The sequence below is a fragment of the Scardinius erythrophthalmus genome (genome assembly GCF_964197995.2).
Source record: "Scardinius erythrophthalmus genome assembly, chromosome: 9".
NCBI lineage: Eukaryota > Metazoa > Chordata > Actinopteri > Cypriniformes > Leuciscidae > Scardinius > Scardinius erythrophthalmus.
Window position 1 is genome coordinate 10604172 of NC_138229.1, and position 25961 is coordinate 10630132.

A 25961-nucleotide genomic window follows, 5' to 3' on the forward strand; every position below is an offset into this window, starting at 1 on the left:
TGAGTGTCCTGAGTGTTTAAACATGCCTATGCACATTTATTCTCACGACTCAATCATGTGGGCACACACAATTTATCAATACACATAATCATGTAACCAATCTTTATGTTTTTAATTTGGTATTGGTAAAAAACTGGTGTTTCAGGCTAGTTGCAGCATTTGATATTTATAGTTTTAGCAAGTGCTATTTCTTAGAAAATCCAGTAACTCTGGAGATTACACTTTAACCTTATATACTGCCTTTTTATAGGAAGGCACAGACAGTGTTTGTGTTCATGACAGGAACAAAACTAAGTTTGAAAATAATTTCTGCAAGTTTACTGCAGAAGTTTTTACTGGATTTATATATTGCATCATATTTGCTTCCTCTGATTTATATATTTCTATAATGCATATATTGCTTGTTTTCCTTATTCCACCTATATAGAAAACCGTGGTGTTTCAGTAGGCTACAGCACAAACCAATATTTGGTTCAGGGGTGGGGGCACATTTTACACATATTATGATGGATATATCATCAGGCCAGGGTCAGGCACCTCCAAGCTCCCAAAACAAATGGGTGAATTTTTTCCCCCCAAAAATAAAATTTTCAGTATAAAATCAAAAGTAACGTCCATACCTTGAGCCGCCTCAGATACTTTTATTTTGTAAAGTGTGACTTTTTTGAACAGGAAGTTTCTGTTTAAAGTGCTGTCAGTCTGATCTGTCGCATGAGCGTTTACAGGGGCCGTTTAAAGTTCGTGCTGAGTGCTGGAGAAAATGTCCGCGGTGATTCCTCGTATCGAGCAGCTGTCATCGAGAGTGGTGCGTGTTTTGGGCTGTAACCCGGGGCCCATGACACTGCAGGGCACCAACACATACCTAGTCGGGACGGGCAGAAGGTACAAGTATTTTACACGAATGTAACAAGTATGTGAATGTTTGTTAAATGTCCATGTGTTTCTGTTTCTGTCTGTGTCTGTCAGGCGAGTGTTAATTGATGCAGGTGAGCGCGCGGTACCGGAGTATATTGTCAATCTGCGCGAGGCTCTGAAGCAGCACGAGACGTCCATACAACACATTATAGTCACACACTGGCATCATGACCACACTGGAGGAGTGCAGGACATACTCACACACTTTCACAAAGGTGAACAGGTTTTGACATTTTTGCCCCAAATGTCATTTAAAATAGCGAAACATTTTAAGTGCCTCTCACTATTTGAAAAGCTCTCAGTCAAATCATGTTTTAATAATGTAAAAGTAAATATCATTATCTTAGTATAAAAACCATTGGGTTTATGAGAAATCTCACTAATATAGCTGCATGTGTTATGCAGAAGCAGAGCTGAGGGTCAGTAAACTCCCTCGGTGTCCTCCACAGGAAGAAGCGATTGGAGACGAGAAGAAGAAATATGAATATCTCAGTGATGGTGATGTGATAAAGACTGAAGGGGCAACATTACGGTAAACACTCACACACACACACACACACACACACACACAGATTCTTTACATTATCCTCCTGAGACCCAGAAAAAAAAAAGTTTTTTGAATTTAGTTTTTTTTCCATGTCATCACACTGTTTAGAGCACAATAAACAAATGGTAAAAAATTTAAATACGAATTTATTCATACGTTATGCTATGTCCTCTGTAGTGGACGCCAGGACTAAGATGTTTAAAAAGTAAAATGACATGAAATTATATGTACAGGCAAAAAAATGGGATTTTTTTTTTCAATCACCAATAAATTTGGGGGTTTCAGGATTTTTTCAACCAAAATTTGTATAAAGATTATTCTCAACTATGTTATGAAAGAAATAACGGATTGAACTGATACACCATTTTACTTTATGCAATATGCGGCTAAAATGGCTAAAATGGATAAATTAATATTCCCATTCAATGCAATGTATCTATACACTGTATCTAATTTGCACATTAATGTGTTCTTGGAGCAACATTTAATGAAAAAAGAAGTGTAATAATTGGAGTTATAATTGGCAACATTTTAATAATAATATCTAATATTTCATAGGAATATTGATGTATAATTTATTTCCATATTCACTTGTTGTGTCTCACAAAATGCCTGATAAACATGATTTAAGTCCTGATGTCCTCTACAGTGGACACGTTTGAAATCAATGTCCTGTTCTGGAACAGAAAGTATTTTTTTTATTTGAAACCCCTTAACATTTTCCTGAGATGTTGTTTTATGAAATACAATTTGAAAAGTAGTCTGATTTAAATTATAATTACAATATATTATCATATTTCCATAAGAATGCTACATTTGATCACTAAATTAATGTCAGACATTTTTGTTTGAAGTTGTTTTCATGGTGAAACCTCCAAACATTTGGTATCTCTGAAAAGTCCTGAATGTGCTCTATACAGGACACCCAGGTTGTGTCATGTGACATGTATGATGTCAGAGAAATTCACTAAAATATAATGTCCACTACAGTGGACAAAAGTCTGTTCTTGGGTCCCAGTCTTTGGTCATGTTTACATGTTCATATTTATACACTAAAGTTTGAGGTCGGTAGTATTTTGATTATTATATTTTTTTTAAAGAAGTCTCTAGCTTACAAAAGTCCATATTTGTCTGATCAAAAATACAGTAAAAACATTATTACTGTGAAATATTATTGCATTTGGTTTTCTATTTTAATATATTTTAAACTGTAATTTATTCTTGTGATGCACAACAATTTTCAGCATCATTACTCCAATCTTCAGTGACACCTGATCCTTCAGAAATCATATGTTGATGTGGTGGTATTTTTGTGTAAACCGAGGAAGTTTAAAATAACAGCATTTATTTGAAATAGAAATCTTTTGTATGATTATAAATGTATTTACTGTCATTTTTGATCAATTTAATAGGACCTTGCTGAATAAAAGTATTGCCCAAGCTTTAGTTTTGAATATATATTTTTTTATGATTTTTTTTTTATTTACTTGCATGCTGGGTTTGTATATAAATGCATTGGGAAAATTAGTGTGTAAGTTTCTAAATGCAAAAACATTAGTTAGTTGTTTCTTTTGAACAAGTTTGTTGTTATATTGTTTGTGCTGCATGTAGGGTGCTGTTTACTCCCGGACACACAGATGATCACATGGCATTATTCCTAGAAGAGGAGCAAGCTGTGTTTTCAGGTGACTGTATTTTGGGAGAGGGCACGGCCGTGTTTGAGGACCTCCATGATTACATGAAGTCACTGCAGAAGCTCCTCAGCGTGAAGGCCGACCTCATATATCCAGGTAAGTCCAAGTCTGTGTGCGTGTTGATGTTACAGTCTTTTTTTTTCTTTTTCAAAGTGCTTTCCACATTAAATTTTCAGTGACACTAAGAAATGCTTGTTTTCTGTTATTTTGGTGTGTCAGGTCATGGGCCAGTGGTCCACAACGCAGCTTCTAAGATCTGTGAGTATATAACTCACCGGAACGCAAGAGAACAGCAGATCCTAAATGTTTTGCAGGAGAATCGAGGAACTGCATTCACCTCCAGCGAACTGGTTAAAGTGGTGTACAAGGTTCAACTCCTTTCTGAATTATCTTATTCTTAACTCTTTAAAGTCACCATGAAATCAAATTGAACAATTTCTATTTTCCAATTCCAATTTTATGGAATATTGCAGTGTTTATTATAAATGATTTATCCATGCACTTTTTTTTTATTTTATTTTTTATTCTTGCCCCTTTAAAATCTTTAGTCAAAATAACTTCCTGTCGCTCTTGCAGTGACACTTCTTCTTTTCTCTGATGATGTGTTTACTGGCGTGAGGGCGGGGCAACATGCTGTCACATGACATCACAGCACTAGCAAACCACAAACAGTCCCGCCCTACATTTTTTTTTCTTGTTTGAGAAGCCTTCACTTGGAAATATGTCACAATAGGGAACAAAAGACTATCGCAACTTCTGTTTCATGATGACTTTAATTAAACTCAATCCAAAAACATGTTTAATACATTTTGACAGCGTCAAACCTGCAGTCCACAAGGAGAGAAAAGAAAATGACAGATGTAAAGTGGGGGCCAAAATCTGAGACATTGAAACCTTTAACAACTAAAAACTAAGATTTTTTTTTTTTTACTGCTAGTTAATAATCATATAAACATATGTGTGACTATACAAATAAGTGACTAACCAAATTCTAAGATGACATTCTGAAAATTCAATTTATTTTTAATTTAAACTTTTCCTCAATTTGTTATACATATAATACAAATTGTAATGAAATCCTAATATTGCAAAAATCATCGGTTCTCTTTAAGTGGCCACTGCTTTATAGAATAACGTGCAGAGAATTGCACAAATGAGAGTACATTAGTTATAGAAATGTAATGACATGATTTTCATGTGTGTTTTTTTTGTTTTTCATATTGTCTGTATGCCAGGAGACGCCTGAACACCTGCACAGAGCAGCAGAGTTTAACTTGTTGCACCATTTAAAGAAACTCCACAAGGAAGGAAAGATCTGCCTTGGTGTGTGTGTGTGTGTGTGTGTGTGTGTGTGTGTGTGTGTGTGTGTGTGTGTGTGTGTGCGCACTTGTGTTTGTATGTGTGTGCACACAGGTGCTTGTGCATGTCTGTGTGTGCACATGTGATGGTGTATAAACACTAATTTGTTTTTTAAATATACAGTTATTGTCTGTCTTAACATTCTTTCTTTTTTTCTTTTCTAGCTGAAGGCCCAAATGAAAAGCAGTGGAAGAGCAATTTGTGAAGTTTTTTTTTTTACCCAACACACTCATTGCCCACAGTGTCTAATAAAAAGTTCCCGATGGACTGAGATGGATTTATTTTGATTTTGTCAATATTTCTTAATTCTGGAAACACTTTAAAGGAGTCTGGGGCTAGTTGTCACTTTTTTCCCTCTCAGGGAAGGTGTTATTTTTTTTGTATTTTTTTTTTTGTATAGGCACATACCATTGCTGTAAATCAGATATTTAACATTTCTACATTTCATTTGCAGGAAAAAAACAAAATTGTGACAACATGCCCCAATAGCAGGCTATGTACATTTATTTAGCACACACATTTCTCCAAAAAGCCTTAAAAATGAGAACATTAAAACAGTAAAATAAATTATGTAACATAAAGGTTCTTAAAATGGAAACCATGTAAAAGTTAACAACCCTTGTCTCAATGTAATCTGATTATAAATGGAAGTGTATGCGCTGTTCACAGTCAACAATTATTCAATTATTCCATGAGACAGTGTCCAATAATATGGAAGTAAATGTACAATAAAGCAACTTTTATTAGGCTAATAACAAAACTGGATTCTTATGGTAATTTACATGATTATAAACATGTATAAATGTGTGTGTATGTATATTATAATATGTATAATTTTTAACATTTTTTGTAACATTTCTTTATCTGTAACTATTTAATTAGGGAAAATAATGAGTAATACTTTTAGTACTTAAGTTTAATATAAATAGTTTTTATATTTTTAATAATATTTTTTATAAATGCTCAAAAAAACATTTAAATGGCCTACTACAGAGATGGTTGAAACATGTCAATACGTATATTATGTTTGCTAGACCACTGTTAATCAAAAATGTGCTCATATCTTATAAAAAAAAGGTATTTGCACATGCCCTCATTGCAAGGGGTTAAAATCATAAGACAGTAAAAGGTTAAAATGCGGTCTGGGGTGGTGCATCCTTAGTGCACCCTCATTTTTTGACAGAGGAAACGTGAACCGGAAGTTAACGCTTATCTGCTTGTAACCAGCTGCGGCACAGACCAACTGCGCTCGGAGGAGATACTGCTTACAACGATACCGTGAATAACGGACAGTCCGTTCTACCCTTTCCGTCCAAGGACAAGGATATTTTGATCACACGGCGAAGATCTTATGTTGTGTCGGAGCCGTGTGCAGAGGGAGGCGATCGATTACCGTTTAATGTCGCCGATGGATGTAAACGGGATTATTAATCTAGCGCAGATAACCGGGCAGAATGCGCGTGTGTGATGCGGCCGAGCGCGCGCGCTGCTCCGCTGCAGTATCCGCGCAGAGGCGCGTGAGCCCCCGGCGGCCGGTCGACCGTCGATTCACTGTGTTGTTTTGATAAATATGTGCCGAATCGAAAATGGTGCGGTAAACGAACAAAGAGCGCATTTATATATAGTCGTAATAAATCTATTTACAAGTATCTGTTAAGGTGTTTTGTTGACATGAGCCAGCGCATAATGTCTGCGTCTCTATCGCGCTCATAAACGGGTCGGAGAGCCGGTGTGGTCCGTTATCTGAAGCTCTTAGTATCGGGGACAGTATTTTCGCACAGAAAGGATAGGATTTGTCAACGATAAGCCGCGGCTGGTTTATCCGAGAGCCTGTAATGTTCGTGTGTCAGTGTGTGTCTGTGTACTAGACGCGCTGAGCTCACGCTGCCCGTCAGGATGGAATCCGGTGTTGTTGGGGAGGCCGGGGGAGGGGGCCTCGCACCCGTGAAACCGTTTCCGTACTTGTGTGAGGAATCTACTCAGGGTTTGAAATCTAAAAGCCTCCCCGTGCTCAGTGGTAGTCAGGACGCGGATCAGACTCTGCTCTCTGCCCCGCACAGCTCGCCCCGGTGCGGCTCCCCCGTCAGGACAGAGTGTCGTGAGCCGGAGGGTCGCGGCGGCGCGGCGGCGCTCTTGAGGTTCCGCATGTTACGGGTGCCGGTGAGGCGCTATGTGGACGGGATCCTTTCAGACTCTCGCTGCTTCCTGTTCTGCATGTGTTACCTAACCTTTATTCAGTCTCTGATGGTGTCCGGCTATCTCAGCAGCGTCATCACCACCATAGGTAACAAAACTGCTTCTCTTCTCTTCTCTTCTCTTCTCTTCTCTTCTCTTCTCTTCTCTTCTCTTCTCTTCAATTAAGGTCTCATGTTGTCTCGTCTCATCTTTCACCAATCTCCATCCATCCCAATTTCTTAATTTCACCATCTCATCTTTTCCCAGTTCTCAGTATTTTCATTCAATATTGGAGTTTAAGAATTTCAGACTGAATGGACTCTGTGTTTTTCAGAAAAGCGGTACAGTCTGCGGAGCTCGGAGTCAGGTTTGCTGGTCAGCTGTTTTGACATCGGTAGTCTCCTGGTTGTGGTTTTCATCAGCTACTTCGGTGGGCGGAGTCAGAGGCCACGCTGGCTGGCTGTAGGGGGCGTGTTAATCGCAGTGGGTGCCGCCCTCTTCTCCCTACCTCACTTCATCTCTCCGCCCTATCAGCTGGAGGAGCTGAACAGCACAGTGGGGGGAGAGGGGCTCTGTGCCAGCGGTAATGGCAGTGGGCAGGAGAGACCCACACTGTCCAGGTGCCAGCGGGACCGGGAGGAGAGTGAGCACGCCCTGTACGTGGCGCTGTTCATCTGTGCTCAGATCCTCGTGGGAATGGGATCGACTCCCATATACACACTTGGACCAACTTACCTGGATGACAATGTGAAGAAGGAGAACGCTTCCCTGTACCTGGGTGAGTTTTGCTGGAGTGTAGTCTGTGTGTTGGTGGGTGGCAGGGTCCAGGGGCAGATTAACGCATAGGCTAACCTCGGCTGTAGCCTTGGGGCCCACGTGATCAGAGGGCCTCTGTTCACCGTTTTTTTGCAAATACTTTTTTGATTAATCTATTTCTACAGTACAAGTAGTTGCTTGTGTTACTGGACAGAGGTTTTAAAATAACAGACAATTGACGAGCACAGGCGTTTGTAGGATAAATGTTACACATCACTGCTCCCTACGTCAGTTTCAGATGTGAACACATTCTACGCTCGTCAAGAATAGGTACTGTTAATCTGACAATGCCCAACGTCGCTGTCAATCACTGCCTTATTTGCTGCCCATTGTTGCCAGAGAATTTGACAATGCTGAACACAATTGGATCAGAGCCCTGTCAATGCTTTGGCAATGTTAAGCCGTGGCTTTGGCACTACAATCCAGATCTCTGCTCATGGAATGTAAACACTCAGTAATATATTTTTAAATAAAGCCAGTGCCAAATAGAGTCAATGTTCTGATTACTTTCATGTGACTGATCAAGCTTATGTTGCTAGTATAAGTAACTAAATGCTTTCTCTGTGTCCAGATTTGACTGTAACAATAATGCAAAAATTGACACTTCAAATGAACTAAAAAAACTAAACTTTGACAAAAAGTAGTCTTTAATATGTCTAAATATATATCCAATTGCAAAACCCAATACAAGTAAATTATTATTATGCCTCAAAACAATGTTCTCAGCAACTAGGGAATACACAGCCATATTTAGGCTATATATGGGGCCCCTCTGTGCCCACCCCATTTTAAAAATCCAGCAGAGATTGAATCACCTCGTTCGAATAGCCATGTTTTATCACTAATATTTATGATGATTATTATTAGTGATACAACATTTGAACCATATTCATGTGTTTGTATTGTGTGCGTGCATGTGGGATGTCTTGGGAAGTGGGGCCTCTAGAAATCCCTGACCCTTGGGGCCTTTGTAGACCTTAATCTGCCCCTGGCTGGGTAAGTCTCTGTCAAATCAGTCAGGCAAAATGTTTTGCTTGGGGCAAATTCCTTCATGGGAACAGGGCATATAAAGACCTACTTCCATGCCACTTTTCAGTATTCTCCTTGGTAGTCTATGAACTATCATGAAAGTCCCTCCAAATATTGCACCTTTTTGAACATGTTAGAGACTTGAACCAAAAATCTGACCGAAAACCCAATCATGGCTTATTTTTTAAGATTAATGTTTTAAGATTTATTAGTACCCATGGTGTTTTTATGGGTAAACGAGCCATTTATGAAATTATCTGTACCCTGAAGAGACACTGAACTATTTGGATTTAAAGTAAACCAGTTTGTTTATGTATCTATATAGCTACTCATTTCTGTGAGGCCACCTATCCATATTCTTGAGATATCATTCTTTGCTTCGCAGATAAGATGTTTTGGCCTGGGAAAAATGAATACTTCAGGTGACTTAAAAAATTGAATATGTTATCTGCAACAAATTGTAAATTATTAAGATTTTTACTTGGCTCTTATTTTTATTTTTTCATTTTTAATTTAAGTTTAAGTTTTTGCTTTTTGTTTTGTTAAATATTTCTATTTAGCTTAAAATGCAACATTTTATTTAATTTTAGTCAATAATTCAAAATTTTAGGAGTGACTTCTATATTCTCTACATGCACTGGAAAATAATTTAGGGGATTTACTTCAGGTATCACACCCAAAACTTTTAATGTGTTTTTATATTTAATCAGATATTTTCTCAGAATTATTTTAAACAAAATCAACATTTGGGACTGACAATCTTCTATTTTTTGGCAAGTGTGCATGGTAACAGCCCATGCCAATATTCTCAAAATTGCATTTATACTAGTCGACCATAAGAGTGTATAATGCATGTGTGAGTACAGGAAGCCAAAGAGCAAAACAACTGCCTTATTTTAGCCTGTTGGTTAACAAGTTATTCTTTGCTCTGACTTGAATTCTGCCATGCAAAGTCTGTAACTGCTTCTCACTGATGTGAGAAGAAGCCTACAGGAGCATGTGACAGCTAAAGAAAGTCCACCATTTTCTTTCTGTGTGTGTTTAGCTATCATGTATGTAATGGGAGCTCTCGGACCAGCCGCTGGGTACCTGCTGGGTGGGATTCTGATCGGATTCTATGTCGACCCTGGTACAGCTGTCAATATTGACCAGAGTGACCCACGGTTTGTAGGAAACTGGTGAGGAAAATCTCGTCTCTTGTTTGCTTTTTATCAATGAACTTGCAGTAAATTTAACAGTGTAACCGTCTCTCTGTCTCAGGTGGAGTGGGTTTCTCCTGTGTGCCGTGGCAATGCTGTTGGTGATCTTTCCCATGTTCTCCTTCCCTAAAAAACTTCCGCCGCGCCACAAGAAAAGTAAAAGACGTGTAAAAAAGAGTGCAGGTGATGTGTCCAGTGATGATGATGAGATGATGAAGGAAAAGAGCCAGGCTGTCGCGTCCTCCATGGGTTTTGGCAAAAATTTCAAAGGTGAACCATAATATCAGATCTAAGGCAGATTCTGATCAGATCTAAAATCCCACATCTAACTCGCTAGTTTTCTAAAAAGGGGTGCGTTACCTAAAGCCAAATATGGTCGCAAGTTCCGTCGTTACCAATAGAATTCAATGGAACTTGCGACCATGCTTGGCTAACGGTGCTTTTGGGAAACACACCCCAGATTGTAGTGGTTTAAAAAAAATTTGACACAGCTAGGATTTCCAGAGATTTGCTTTGTAGAGATGGCTAGCAAGTTGGACGAGGTAGTATTTTATTTTATTTTATTGAATACATGGGCAAGTATTTGTATGCATACTTTTATTTAAAACAATATTCCTTTAACTTGGTGGCCTTGAACTGTCTGCTTTTTATCTTAAATTTGTTATTTATTTATTTAATTGTTATTCCCAGTGTTATTTTAGAATTATGTATATACTATTATATTATTTATTAATATTTTGAATTACATTTTATATTTTCAGGTTTTTTTAAGACATTTTATGTGCTTTTGTTGTTTCCATACATTTTTCTTTGTTTAATATTTCTTTTTAGCTGTAATTTATTTTTATTTCAGTTTGTTTTAATAATTTTAGTACTTACATTTGTTTCAGTTAATTTTCAAGGCAACATTTCTAATAGTTTAAGTTTTATTTTTTTCATCAAATTTTTTTATTTTATTTTATTTCAGCTTAAATTCAATTAACAAAAACTATTTCTAATAGTTTCAGTTTTAGTTAATAACAACACTGATTATGAAGTATGAGCACATTTTGGATGACACGTTTAAATTCAAATTATAAATCTGTCTTTTTATCTCTCTGTCTCTTTATCTCTCTCCAGATTTGCCAAAAGCAGCAGTGCGTATATTGAGTAATGTGACGTTTTTGTTTGTGAGTTTGTCGTATACGGCGGAATGTGCCATCGTCACAGCCTTCATCACTTTCATTCCCAAATTCATTGAATCTCAATTTGGGGTTCCAGCATCTAATGCCAGTATATACACAGGTACAACACACAGACACAAATGTGTCGATCTGATCACAGTACTTACTGTGGGTTTTTATTAATTGTGTGTTTGTGTGTGTCCAGGTCTGATCATTGTACCCAGTGCAGGTGTTGGTATAGTTTTAGGAGGGTACATAATTAAGAAGCTGAAACTGGGCGAAAGAGAAGCAGCAAAGCTGGCCATGATCTGCAGTGGAGTGTCTTTGCTCTGCTTTTCCACTCTCTTCATCGTCGGCTGTGAGAGCATCAACCTTGGTGGAATCAATATTCCTTACACCACTGGGTAATGGAGAAACCCCTGTAGACACGCACATAAATATCACCTGCAAACATGAGCTGCACTGAATGATGTTCGATCTGTGTTCTGCAGGCCCACGCTGACTCTGTCTCACCGAAACCTAACGGGAAGCTGTAACGTCAACTGTGGCTGCAGGATTCATGAGTACGCACCCGTCTGCGGCTCTGACGGCATCACCTACTTTAACCCATGTCTGGCGGGCTGCAGCAACATCGCCAACCACACCTCAGGAGTGAGTTGTTTCACATCTGTCTACTTGACCCCGTTTCACAAACCATGGATTAATATCAATGCAAATGTAGATTAAAAATGGTGAATCCAATGCACAACAAAACCAAAAAAAGGGCTGGGTTGAAAATATTGATTTCCCTATTTTAACCGTTTCTCATTTGGATTAGCTGATATTGATTCTTCAAGATCTTAAGAATTGATCTTTTAGTCTATGCTGTTTTTAGATGATGCTTGAAAAACTTCACTTAGCATTATTTGTAGTGCGCCTCCCATCCAGTGAATCACAATAAACTCTGTGCTTTTTTACTTTTGATATGAAACAGTCTCATCTGTCAATATTTTTTATGAAATTCAAACAATAAATAGCATTTTGGCTGTCTTTAATGTGATGGATCACTGTAGCTGCCTCAGTTCAAGCAAAGTGGCAATGCATAGCGCATGTGAACTTTTACTTAACCTGTTCTTTAATATTTAATGTAATGTATGTGAATAAATCATTCATGAAAACAAGTTGTTATGAATGCCACTATTTAAATGTTTATATTAAAAAAATCTAATTTGAGTAGAAACATAATTATATAGTTAAAAAGTTATTATTAGAACATTATTTGAATTGCCTTCCTATGCATATCTTTGATACAAATCAGTTGTTAATTTTAACCTTTAATATTATAGTAATATACCAGCTGACAGGGTTCCTTGTATAGTTAACAGCATTAGTTGAGAGATTTTTTTTTCCTTGAGGAAAAATAGACATGTACTGTACCTAATATATATATATATATATCAAAATGAATCAATATTGAATCAAATTGAGTTGAATCGCAAGCTTGTGAAACAAAATTGCATCAAAGAAATTTGTGCCCAGACAAATATGTTTGTTTTGCTATAATGATTAGCTGATTGTTGTATTATTATTTTTTTACTTTTAAAAATAATTTAATACATATTTGTTGTAAAAGAATCCTAATGTTACTACATGTTGCTTAAGAAACATTTTTCATATTTGCCTTGTAATATTTGGCTATGTAAAATGGTAACTAGCAGAAAATTGTTGTTGAGACATTGTCTATGTCAGTATTGTTGACATTTTTCGTGTGTGTTTTCTCCCGCTCAGATCAGAAACTATTCTGACTGCGCATGCGTTCAGAGCAGACAGGTGATCACGCCATCAGGAGGAAACCATGAGCTCCAGGTGGTGATCGTGAAGACGTACCTGAACGAGAATGGTTACGCACTGGCAGGAAAGTGTGAGCGCACCTGTGGAACACTCATCACCTTCCTCATCTTTCTCTTCATCGTCACTCTCATAACCGCCTGCGGTCAGCCGTCCGTCATCATCGTTACGCTCAGGTCTGCCTCTCTCCACGTCCTCGGATATCATTTCTCTTTAGCTCTTTGTTTCGCTCATCTCTCGCTCTTATTTTCTGAGCAGGTCAGTGGATGAAGAGGACAGGCCGTTTGCTCTGGGAATGCAGTTCGTTCTTCTCAGGACTCTTGGTAGGATTGGATAGATTTTACAGACCTCCCTCTTTTATTTCTGTGACTGTCAACTAAAGCTGGACAACATATCAGTTTTAAAGTGCCCCTATTATGCTATTTTAAAGTTCCCTAATGTTGTTTTGGAGTCTCCTACAACAGGTTTACATGCATCAAAGGTCAAAAACTGTTTCATTTTCTCATAATATACATTTGCACATCAGCACATTTTCAATGATTCTCAAACGACTCGTCAGATGAATCAATCTCTCCAAATCCCGCCTTTCCGCAAGCTACTCTGCTCTGATTGGCCAGATAGCTTAGTCTCTTGTGATTGGTCTACCGCGTGCAGCTCGCGTTGATAACAAAAACACTCATTACCAAAACAACGTCCACTCTGCTTGTCCTGAGGCTTCCTACACCGCAAACTAAACACAGAAACAAACAATGACCTCGATTTTACCATAGCAATCCTAGCGCGAGTCCGATGATGAAACACTGGAAGAACAAGTTATCCAACCCGAACCTTCATCGTAAGGACGACTAGAGCAGGACTCAATGTTTCTCAGTGATACGCTACTCAGTTTGAGGAACATTATGAGATGTTGCAACTGTAATTCCTCACCATCAGCATTAACAAGTGCATGTCCATCAACAAACTGATTACTTTACTTGTACTAATTTAGTTACTGAGTATTTTTCTGATTTATTGCGGTGAAGATGTGGGAACTGTATCAATAACAGTGCATACATTAGCCGAGCTCTAGAGTAAATGATTGATGTAACAAACGTTGGTAAAACAAATCTTACTCCATGCTTAATATTTCCTCAAAGTAGTGAGAACGACAGACAATCTGCATTAATAGACACAGTTATAGGTAATAGTGGTCCACAACTGATTAGCAGAAGTATTTTAGTAAGACAGTGATAACATGAGTTAGCCAGTTAGCAGGAGTTAGCAGCACAATATAAAACTCAAAACTAAGTATTTTGAACACCATCTTTCAGGAGCAAGCGGTTTGCGAATCCTGCATTGAACTCCGAGATTTGAGAAGCAGTCGTCAGTAAAATAAAGGAAACACAGCAAAAGTTTAGGATTATACTGCTGTGATATCGTGGTAAAGATGAATTTTAACACTGATTCTTCACATGCTCGTCCTTGGGCAGTGAAAAAAAACTGGCTTTACTTTTTTTTTTATTTTTACTTTTGGCAATAAGTGGGCAGGCAATATGCTAATGTTTCATCTTGACGTCACAACGAAACGGCTTATGACTCGTTTGAAAAACGATTCATTTAATTGACTCAGAGTAGACTCTTACTTTTGGAAGACAATAACTTTATACACATGCACTTTCAGATTTAAAACTTTGTTGGATGTTTTCATTTACTTAGAGCTATGTTACACACTACATGAAAGGTAATTTTAAAAAATCCATAACAGGGGCACTTTAATATATTAATATGCTTTTTATCTGACCAGAAGACCATAATCAGTAGACTCATTTTTGTGATCAATTAAAATAAGTTTCTGAAAGAGGTCTCTTATGCTCAACAAAGCTGCATTTATTTGATCAAATATATAGTAAAACAGTAATATTGTGAAATATTACTGCAATTTTAATAGATTTTATAATGTTATTTATTACTCATCATTACTCTAGTTTTCAGTGTCACATGATCCTTCAGAAACCATTGTAGTATTCTGATTTGGTGCTCATTCTTATTATTATTATCAATGTTGAAAACAGTTTGCTTTATATTTTTGTGTGAACTATAGTGTCTTATGTTTAATTTTAATGTCCCTGCTGAAAAAAATAACCATTGAATTGTAGAATACTGCTAACTACTAATGCGTTTTAATGAATTGCTTGCTAATTAGTGAATATTACATTTTTTTATATATTCCCTCTTTCTCTCCAGCCTATATCCCCACTCCTATCTATTTTGGAGCTGTGATTGACACCACCTGTATGCTGTGGCAGCAGGATTGTGGTTTCCATGGGTCCTGCTGGGAGTACGATGTCACTTCCCTCCGCTTTGTTTACTTTGGTCTGGCGGCGAGCTTGAAGTTCCTGGGCTTCCTGTTTATCTTCCTCACTTGGTATTCTCTGAAGCGGCGTGAGGAGCAGACGCTCACACACACACACTCGCACACGCTTTCCCCGCTGGACACGGTGAGCCACCTCATCTGCCATGCCGGAGGTCACAAAGGTCACGCACGCACACGCTCCTGTCCTGTCTTCCTGCCCAGGCCACCTGAACACTCCCATGCTGCCATGACAACTGGACACGCTCTTAGCCGTGGTAACAGTTGCCCTGGGAATGGCCTGAAAGCAATAACTCCGCCCATACGGTCTCTTGAAAAAGTGGCAGTGTGAGGGTTGGAGCCATGCACACACACATACTTACACTTGCTCAATCACATGCATGCAAACATCATACAATTAAGAGGGCCGATTATTAATTAAATGAAAACACGCCACACCGCTTATAGCCATTGCTGGTGCCTTTAAAAAAAAAAACACACACAAATACACTTCAAACACATTATTGCAATTAGTAATAAAACAATTTTGACACAATACCTCAGCAGGACAAATACCTCTGGTAATCATCACATACAAATACACACATTCAAACACATTTACCGTAGTTATCTCATCTAGTTACCTATAGTGTTAGTTGTGCTCATACTCTTCTGCTTCGCCTGTACAGTAGATAAATACATGTACTTGTTTACCTCATTGATTCATCCAATCATGTTTCAACAGTGAAGGGAAAGAGACTGCAAATTTTACTATGCAAACTCCTCCCACTGCACTGACTCATGAGGTGTGCTCGACTTGAAGCAGATCGGTCGGTGTACGGCATCAAAGTACCATGAGAGCGATCCGAAAGCATTTAGATACGTCTACTCTCTTAATCGCTCGTGCGGTGCTTTGATGCCATACACCAATCGGTCTGCGCAGAGCCGCTTCAAGTCGAACTCACTTCTTAGCCCCTCCCAATCTTTAAACTCCTCCCCTAAAACATCCTCTCTACCAACTATATTTGCCACGCACAGACTAAACTCCTCCCAAAGGATTGACTCTACACAAGCAGTTGCTCCTCCCAAACTTTAAACTCCGCCCACCGTATTTACTCCACTTTGTTCCATTTCTTTTTCAGATGTTCTGTTGTGTGTTGTATTAAATGTTTAGCTTTTTAGTACTACAATTACAGCGTGTGCAACGGTGCAGTGCACACATCTGTTAAGTCTTTCTGTGTCTTTTTTTTCATAACCTTTGACTTTTGTGCATCATATCAGTATTAATAATGTTTTCTTCTGTTGCTGATTGTATGTTGGTGGTCAACGGTCATCTCGGTAAATAACACAACTCATTTATAGGAGATCCGTCATCTCATGTTCAGACAAACATTATGTATACTCTTGAAAACATGCTCTCACCCCCTTGAAGATGGTGTTCTGTTTGCGCTGCAATTGAGCCAGTATTTGTGGTGTTGATGGTAACACGCGTGATGATTGTCATCTCTAGCTCTGAGCAGAAATCAGCTTAATTCCTGATCACTGCTGGACTTTGGTAGAAACAGAGCATGATAAACAATGAACTACTGCTGAGGAAAACGTATGTTTCATTTTCCTCTCCCTCTTTTTCCCCCAACCCTTCCTATGTTACTGTGCTCTGTTTGCAAACAGAAGACACGTTAATACAATTATTTATTTGAAGTTACTTGAAGGCTTGTCTAATCGGGGGCAAACCTTCAGAAATTCTTTATTAACTGTTTTGTTTTACTTGTACAAATAAATGATGTGTCAATAAATTGTCTAAATAAAATTATTTTGATTTTGTGCTGTGATTTAGTGTCGTTTGGAATGTTACTTTAACAGTTTTACAACAGAAATGTAATCATTTTAGTTAAACATATAACACTGCTTTGGACTCTTGGCATGCTGGCAAATCAAAACTCTATTTCAAAATTACCATTGTGCCCTTTGAACATGTGCCGCTGAACCCAGAGTGAGCCATTAGGACTAAACCTGCTTGTAATTTGCTCGTTATGCTATATTATCACCAAATATTGGATTCAATATTTTTGTCAACTTTCAATTAGGACAGGTTTTGTATTTCTTTTTGAAACTGATTGATCGTAGGCGTCATTGATCTGAGGATAAACTTCATCTCTATGAAAACATGCTCTGTAATCTGTAGCCTGTTATACTCAAAATAGTTTGTGTGTGTACATGAACGTGTGTGTTTGCGGTAGCGTGAGTGTTCGTGTATCCATGCATGCACAGGTCTGAGGCCTTTATCTTTGCAAGCACACATATGAACATGATGAACACTAAATGTTTCTTGTATTTTCAATCTACCCCATTCATTTACGATGGTCATTTTTGACCAATACAAGCTCAGATTGATGAAGCCTACAATCAGTCAGTTACCTGTCTTAATGGAAAGAAAACAAGTTGACAAAAAGATTAAATCCAATATTTGATGATGATGATGATGATATAGCATTACAACAGATTTATACAAGGTTTTTTTTTTTTTTTTTTTTTGTAGGCTGGTCATTTTTTGACCTGGAACACAAGTGTGACTGTGCCATTTTTTACTTTTTTAAGATCAGAGCATTTCAAAACAAACTTCCTGGTTAAACATTGTGGTAAGCACAGTGTGGTAAACAGTGCATGTTTTCATATTTTATTGAATATTGACTTTTATCACTGAGGTGCATAAGCTCAGATCGATGAGGCCTTTGATCAAACATCTTCAAAAAAAATTAAATAAATCTAAATGAAAGAAAACAAGTTGACAAAAAGATTGAATCCAATATTAGTTGATGGCGATGCAGGGGTGCGTTTCCCGAAAGCATCGTTGGCCAACTATGGTCGCAAGTTCATCGCAATGTCCATTGAACTCTATTGGTAACGACGGAACTTGCGACCATGGTTGGCCAACGATGCTTTCGGGAAACGCACCCCAGAACGAGAGATGTATAAGACATTTTTTGTAGGCTGGTCATTTTTGACTGGGAACACCACAAGTGTAACAAATCCCCCAAAAAGTACGAAAATTGTGGGAAGTAGTACCCTGTGTGAGCAAAGTCAGTAAGTTTTAGTCCAGTGCGATAACATTGATTCAAAATGACCTGAACCACACATAAGTCTTAAAACTGTGCTTCCGCTCTCTCTGTTATCAATGCGATATTCTGTAGGTGCAGGTGTGGCTCCTCCCTCCGGTAGGTGACGCTGTGATCACGTCAGTTGCGGTACCACGTGTGTTGCTCTTCGTGACACGCGTCCGCTGCGTGTTTCGGCCCTTCCGCGTGCTCTGCTGAGGACTCGCGTGCGCCGCAATCATGGCTCTGTACAACTTTAAAAAGATTATGGTGGTTCCCACCGCTAAGGTAGGAAATTAACGACGTGTTTTGACACTCATATGCGGGGTTAAATGCCATAGAGTGTTGATGGTGTTGCCGTTAATAACGGACGTTGACAGTATGCGGCTCGCGCTTAACACACGTGCACGCGTTGTTCAGCCATTTAACTTTTCATGTGTTGTAATTTTATTTATTCCATTACTTTCAACATGCTTTTGCTGGAGTCATATGTGAAAATGAAGAACGAGTGGTTTTGCGTTTATAACATCTGGGGAGGGATGAAATATTAATGCGATTGAGATCTTTGGTTGGTTAATAAGGCAATAAAGTTTAGATCAACTCAATTTGAGAGAACTCAGCCTGTGATTACTTTACTTTTGTGTGTCCATTTGTTGTCAGTTGTTGAATTAAACCGCTAGCCCCAAATGTGTGCCATGGTCCCTATGGTCATGGAAAACATGCACATTTTTACAGGTTTTAAAAATAATAATATTTCCATTCCTGGAAAATGTATGTAAATATAGTGGAAATTTAGTGGGTATAAGCTTTTCTAGTTGTATTTCATTGGCTTGTTGATATTTGTGAGTGCAGCCTTTTATACAATTATTTATTATAATTTAGTTATGTAAAATCCTTAAATAATCACTAATATTTGGAAAACTCATAGTCATGGAAAGTCATTTGGCAAAATATGTGGGAACCCTGGTGTGCCTCAATGTTTCTCAAAGCTTTTTATTATAATAAATAGTAAATCAAACATAAACCATTTCTTTGTTTGATTCTCTTCATGCAGGACTTCATAGATCTGACTTTATCCAAAACCCAGCGAAAAACTCCCACTGTTGTACACAAACACTACCAGATCCATCGAATAAGGCATTTCTACATGCGCAAAGTCAAATTCACGCAGCAGAACTACCATGATCGGCTGTCACAGATCCTCACTGACTTCCCCAAACTGGATGTAAGTGTCTCCCAAACTTCACAACACACATGGGACAAATGTTACACATGCTGATCCTTCTTAATCATCCCTTCTTTAGTAGATAAATGACTTCCTATTTATCTCTCTCAGGATATCCACCCCTTCTACGCTGATCTGATGAATGTGCTGTATGATAAAGATCATTATAAACTGGCTCTTGGTCAGATCAACATCGCCAAGAACCTCATTGATAAGTGAGTTTGTTGGGTTTATCATCATCGTGCACATATACTCTAGCATTATTTGTGGTTGATTTAAAGAGAAGTATGTTGGCTGATACATGAGATTATTTACATCCTTTGTTTGTTAGTTTGATTGTTAATTATATCCCGTATGAGGTCTGCTCATATCTGTGGGTCTATGAAATTCATTTAACGGAGTAAAACTGTGTGTCTGCATTTGTAGTGTTGCTAAAGATTATGTGCGGCTCATGAAATATGGAGATTCGCTGTATCGCTGCAAGCAGCTGAAACGGGCCGCACTGGGTCGCATGTGCACCATATTAAAGAGACAGAAACAGAGCCTGGAGTATTTAGAACAAGGTACAAACACTTAAACACATCCACAAATGCTTTCCTTAATACCAGACGGTTTTCTGGTAAACAGAAACACAAACCTCTGTGTTCAGTTACTGAATCATTGCTACTGGTAAAAAGTTTGGGGTCCTTAAGATTATTTATTTTTATCAATGTTGAAAACTGATCTTCCTTTTGAGAAGAAAAAAAAAAAAAAAAAAAAAAATATATATATATATATATATATATATATATATATATATATATATATATATATATATATATATATATGCACACATTTTCAAGTTTTTTTGATTAATAGAAAGTTCAAAAGATCTGCATTTATTTAAAAATAGAAATATTTTGTGTCAGAGTTTTTACTGTAACTTTTGATCAACTTTTGAATGGGAATGTATACTTTTGGTGTAATGTTTGGCTTCACCCATTAAAGCATAAATGTTAAACAAAAATAAGCATGAACTTTTACATCTGATGCACATATTAAATGCATATTTATCTTATCGTAGTGCGGCAGCATCTGTCCCGTTTACCCACTATTGACCCAAACACCAGAACCCTCCTGCTGTGTGGTTACCCCAACGTTGGCAAGTCCAGCTTTATCAACAAGGTTTGTTTATGCATGTGAATGTAGGTTAAATGTCAAATCTGTGTGCGCTGTAGGGTTGTACCGATATTGCCAGAGATATTATCAAAAGCATCAGCTATCGACAATATCAAGAGGATTTGTCATTTCCAATTAAAGAATTACATTTATTATTTTTAGGCTGCTATTATTATATTATAGGTGGTGATGGCGCAGTGGATAAGACACATGCCTTTGGTGTGAGAGACCCGGGTTCGAATCCACTGTGAGACACCAATGTGTCCCTGAGCAAGACACTTAACCCCTAGTTGCTCCAGAGGCGTGCGACCTCTGACATGTATAGCAATTGTAAGTCGCTTTGGATAAAAGCGTCAGCTAAATGAATAAATGTAAATGTAAATTACTTATTCAAGTATTGTTACAATTATACATTTTGCCCTGCCATAATTTCATAGCTCATCACCGCATAACCAACACACTGCGAGGATATAGATTAGCTTACTACTCATTAAAAAATGTTTTTAAAACTATTATACAATGAATTATATCATGGGCGTCGGAACCATTGTTTATGGGTTCATTGTATTCTAACCCACCCACTTTTTAAGACCAATGATATTGGACCCACTCACTTTTACCATCTCTAATTCTGTGCATGTCTGTTCACTTTTCAGAGCAAGTCTATAATAGGTCTGAACAATGCAATAATCAGTCATCAATGAAAATCAAGAGCAGCTTTATTTCAATCACTGACTTTCAAAAACACAAAATACTTCTCTTCTCATTTTTTCACTAACACAAGAGAAATTATTGACTAAATTAAAACAGTTATATACCGTTATCAGCGTATGTTGAAGTAGATTCATCTCTCGCATGAAGTTTCACATTGCTCGCCTTCATGGTTTAAAACTGATATATTTGCAATATTGCGATATGATATTTTTCTTTATCACCTACTCCATCTTTGCTCGCAAATTGATGGACATTGATTCACTTTTATCATTTCCTGTGATAAAGTGAATGATGGCGATTTGACTAAGAGGAGTATCACCCAACACTAGTGCATTGTTTTTAAATTAAGTTTTAATGTGTGTACAGGTGACCCGTGCTGATGTTGAGGTCCAGCCGTATGCCTTCACCACCAAATCTTTGTTTGTGGGTCACATGGATTACAAATACCTGCGCTGGCAGGTGAGTGGTGGAAAAATACAGGGTTCCCGGACAACATTTAACTAAACTGATTTAATTTGAAACAAATATTCTACAATTTTGTATTGTAAAAATGTTCCTAACCTGTTGTTTACGGGTCTGTGTTTGTAGGTGGTTGATACTCCAGGTATTCTGGATCACCCTCTTGAGGAAAGGAATACCATAGAAATGCAGGCCATCACTGCTCTGGCTCACCTGCGTTCGGCTGTCCTCTACGTCATGGATGTGTCAGAGCAGTGCGGACACACACTCTCACAACAACTAGAGCTGTTCAACAATATACGGCCATTGTTTGCCAACAAGGTACGCACACATTACAAAGATGTAAGTGCAGTGAAACAATGTGGTTTTGTTGGGCTGAATGATAGCAGTGTTATTTGTGTGATGCAGCCTCTGATCGTGATGGCCAATAAGTGTGACGTGAGGAAGATCAGTGAACTGCCGGAGGAGAATCAGGTAAATGACATTCTGAATCCTCTTATACAGTGCAGGAATTCCTGGAGCTGAAAACAACTTAAAGGGATTAATGAATTCAATTATTTACTCTGCCTCATCTCATTCCAAACCTGTATGCTGTTTTTCATTCTCTGTGAAACAATAAGAATTATGAAGAATCTTCACACTTGTCTCTTTTATACAATGACAATTCATAGAGAACACACAAGCTCCAAAAATGTTGAAAAAGTTGGTCCATATGATTTTTGCATCATATTCAGAGGCTAAATTCTTCTAAATTCCTGTGATAGCTTTATGTGAGAAACAAGACAAAATTTCCTGACAGATCTGGAAGTGAAAAAAAGTTCATGAAATGTACACTACTGATCAAAAGTTTGGGGTCAGTGAGATTTTATATTATTATTATTATTACAAGGACACTTCAAATAGTTAAATATTGACAGTAAAGACATTTACAATGTTATAAAAGCTTTTTTTTTTTATTTTTAATCTTTGAAATAAGATTTTTTGCTCTTCTCTTTCTTTTCATTAAAATATCCTGAAGAAAAATTTATATTTAAATATTTACAAAAATATTAAGTGTTACCAAATATATATGAATTAATATTAAACTGTTTACAACATTGATAAGAAATGTTTCTTGAGAACCAGAACAGCATATTAGAATGATTTCTGAAGGATCATGTGACACTGAAGACTGGAGTAATGATGCTGAAAATTAAGCATTTCCATCAATGGAATAAATTACATTTTTATATTATATATTAAATTATATTTCAATATATTCAAATAAAAAAGTTATTTTAAATTGTAATAAGTTATACTGTATTTTTGATCAAATAAATGCAGCCTTTTTGTTCTTTTATAAACTTTTAATGTTAAGATTTTCCTTTTGTGTTCCACAGACAAAATAACATACAGATTTAAAGACCGTTTCTGTTTCAATTTAACAAGTTTTATAATAATAAAGATTTAAGATCTATGCTAGATTTAATCTCAAACTGTTTGATAGACGTTATAAGAGAATGTACCTGCAACTTGAGACTTTATGCAGTGACACTAAACTGAGCTCTGTGTGTGTGTGTGTGTGTGTGTGTGTGTGTGTGTGTGTAGAAAGTGTTTGCGGATCTCACTGCTGAGGGGGTCACAGTGATTGAGACGAGCGCTCTGACAGAAGAGGGAGTTATGCAGGTGAAGACTGAGGTAAGACCAACCAATCAGCTTCACTCTCTCACATATGCTTACTGAAATCAGCCAATTAGTTTCATGTACCAGTTTTTAGAGAAAGACTATTGTAGGCTGATGTAGATTCTGGTTTAGATTTGTTTTGTTTTTTACAGGCATGTGATCGGCTGTTGGCTCACCGTGTGGACACAAAAATGAAAAGCAAGAAGGTCCATGATGTTTTGAACAGACTCCACCTGGCAGTGCCAGCCAAGAGAGATCAAAAGGTACATGCTCTTCGCACTTCTTAAACCGTTGTCTGCTTGGTTGTAAGCTTATTTCTTCCTAAATGCTTCTAGCAAACATAGTGTGTTTGTAAAAGTTTTTGATTTGGTTTGTGCAGGAAAGGCCTCCGTTCATTCCCGAAGGTGCTCTGATACGTAGGAAGGCAATGGAGACGGATACTCCCAAACGCAAACTGGAGAGAGACCTGGAGGTTGAGCTGGGAGATGATTACACACTTGATCTACAGAGTAAGATATAAACACACACATGTACATAAAATATACAACCCAGACGTGTCTGAATTTTTTTTTGTCTTCAGACAATTGAAAAATAAAAAATGTTGTCTTGTGTGTTCAGAATACTGGGATTTGATGAATCCAGAAGAAAAGGAGGATAAGATTCCTGAGATTTGGGAGGGTCACAATATTGCTGACTACGTCGACCCGGAGATCATGAAGGTATTAAAACAAATGCTGTAGCTTTAATCTGTAACCCATGATATCTCATTCATGACTGTAACCACTGATAATTCAGTCCCTCTTAGTGTTTTTTATTTTTTATGACCAAAATTTATTTGGTTACATTCTTTTCTCAGATGACATGTCCTGAATTTCTGTCCTTTCTCTTATTCTCAGAGGCTGGAGGAATTGGAGCAGGAAGAGGAGCTGCGCGAGAAGGCCGGAGAGTACGACTCCGAGGAGGAGAGCGAGGATGAAGAGATGAAGGAGATCCGACAGCTGGCCAGTCAGATTCGCGAGAAGCGGAAGCTAAAGATTCTTGCGTCCAAAGAAAAAGACAAACAGGGACCCAGAATACCCCGCACGGCCAAGAAGGTCTGTCCAGCAGGCTTATTTTTGTACATGTTTAAATTATAGCAAGTAGTTTAATATTGGATATTACTTGCATATTTTAGGTAAAGTATGTCATTATTCAGATTAAGCACTTTTTAGTTTTTATGGAATATTTGTTGTTTAACAACCTATTAGATCACATTGTATTGTTTGCAATTGATTTGTTAGCTGGTTAAAGATGGGTTAATTTGAATGGTCTATGTGGGAACGCAGGTGGAGAGAGCGACTCTGGAGAAGGAGATGGGTGATCTGGGTTTGGACATGACTGATAAAGATGATGTAAGAACCTGTGTACTTGAAGCTTTTCCATGCTCTGTTATCTCTGTTGGGAACACACTTGATTTTGTATACCATTTGGTCATGGTGATCTGTTTCTGTGTACACTGAACATGTTTGTGTTTGCCTTTTGTCCCTCTAGAGCCACTATGCTCAAAGATCTCGCTCTCTGGTTCGAAAGAGGAAGAGGGAAGTCTCCGCACCACCGACGTCACGTACTCGCAGTCAGAGTGCCTCAAGACCACCAAGGGACCAATCAGGAGTCAGAGATGCCAAGGTTAGATTCAGAAACCGCCTGTATTCATTTACAAGACAAGTTTGAAATGAAGTTGTGTATGACAGTTGTTTAGTCATATAGGAGGTTATAGAAAAAGATCTTGCCGATGTTACTCAAAGGACAAACGTGTTCATTGGACTGACTGACTGACTGTCTCATTTCTTCCAGATGTTGAAGAAGGTGAAGACCATGATGAAGAGCTCACAGAAGGACATGAACAGGCAGGGAAGGAAGGGTGAATCTGATCGACATGTATTTGATCTCAAACCTAAACATCTCCTTGCTGGGAAGAGGAAATCTGGTACCACCAGCCGCAGATAAATGCAGCCTTATTCACGTACATCTTACTTGTGTACTCGTACCTGTCCTTATCCCATGATTAATACATTTGTTATATTCTGTACTTTACCAGTTCTTTCTGATACAGGTGAGAATACACCTGTAAACACGAAAGAATAATTACTTGTTGAAATGTATGTACTCGCATCATTCTAAGTGTCTGATATCATGCAGAATGATAATGAAATCTACAGGATCATGATTTAGAACTCTTCATCCTTTACAAAACAATTTATCTGAAGCCAATGTTTGCAGTTGGAGTCAAATAAACCAACCAAAGTATTGAACCTTAAATTCATGTGTGAAATTTATTTCCCTAAATTTAAATCATGGTAGTCTCTTGGTAGCTTGCCCTATGTGCGGGATGGAATGTCCAGAATGAATATGTATATATATATATATATATATATATATATATATATATATATATATATATATATATATATATATATATATATATATATATATATATATATATATATATATATATATATATATATATATATAATACGTTTTTTGCCTGATCCAGTGTGAACAAATAGGCAATTTGCAGCATTCACATTGTTCTGTCTGTCCTTATTTAGTTGGTGT

The 25961-nt window shown here is 37.6% G+C and overlaps 3 protein-coding genes across 4 annotated transcripts; all 3 read left to right on the top strand.

Annotated features, from left to right (window-relative positions):
* The first annotated feature begins 494 nt into the window (after positions 1 to 494).
* On the top strand, positions 495 to 4792 carry lactb2 (lactamase, beta 2). 2 transcript variants are annotated; one of them, XM_081374302.1, is made up of 7 exons: positions 495 to 882; positions 967 to 1130; positions 1321 to 1447; positions 3074 to 3252; positions 3376 to 3524; positions 4392 to 4479; positions 4680 to 4792. In XM_081374302.1, exons 1-7 carry the CDS (start codon positions 761 to 763, stop codon positions 4718 to 4720), a joined length of 870 nt encoding a protein of 289 aa, XP_081230428.1. In that variant the 5' UTR covers positions 495 to 760; the 3' UTR covers positions 4721 to 4792. The 2 variants fall into 2 exon arrangements, with proteins under 2 accessions (XP_081230428.1, XP_081230429.1); XM_081374303.1 differs by having other exon boundaries at positions 643 to 882; positions 1327 to 1447.
* An 860-nt stretch (positions 4793 to 5652) lies between these two features.
* slco5a1a (solute carrier organic anion transporter family member 5A1a) lies at positions 5653 to 16885 on the top strand. The gene is made up of 10 exons (XM_081374253.1): positions 5653 to 6799; positions 7025 to 7468; positions 9581 to 9713; positions 9796 to 10004; positions 10854 to 11018; positions 11103 to 11301; positions 11389 to 11548; positions 12665 to 12900; positions 12983 to 13047; positions 14948 to 16885. Exons 1-10 carry the CDS (start codon positions 6412 to 6414, stop codon positions 15403 to 15405), a joined length of 2457 nt encoding a protein of 818 aa, XP_081230379.1. The 5' UTR covers positions 5653 to 6411; the 3' UTR covers positions 15406 to 16885.
* A 1355-nt stretch (positions 16886 to 18240) lies between these two features.
* On the top strand, positions 18241 to 25664 carry gtpbp4 (GTP binding protein 4). The gene is made up of 16 exons (XM_081374272.1): positions 18241 to 18436; positions 19203 to 19373; positions 19485 to 19588; positions 19800 to 19936; positions 20437 to 20537; positions 21612 to 21704; positions 21834 to 22025; positions 22113 to 22178; positions 23292 to 23381; positions 23519 to 23629; positions 23746 to 23875; positions 23985 to 24085; positions 24263 to 24460; positions 24692 to 24757; positions 24897 to 25031; positions 25200 to 25664. The coding sequence occupies exons 1-16, from the start codon at positions 18389 to 18391 to the stop codon at positions 25350 to 25352; spliced, it is 1896 nt and encodes a 631-aa protein (XP_081230398.1). The 5' UTR covers positions 18241 to 18388; the 3' UTR covers positions 25353 to 25664.
* Positions 25665 to 25961: the final 297 nt, after the last annotated feature.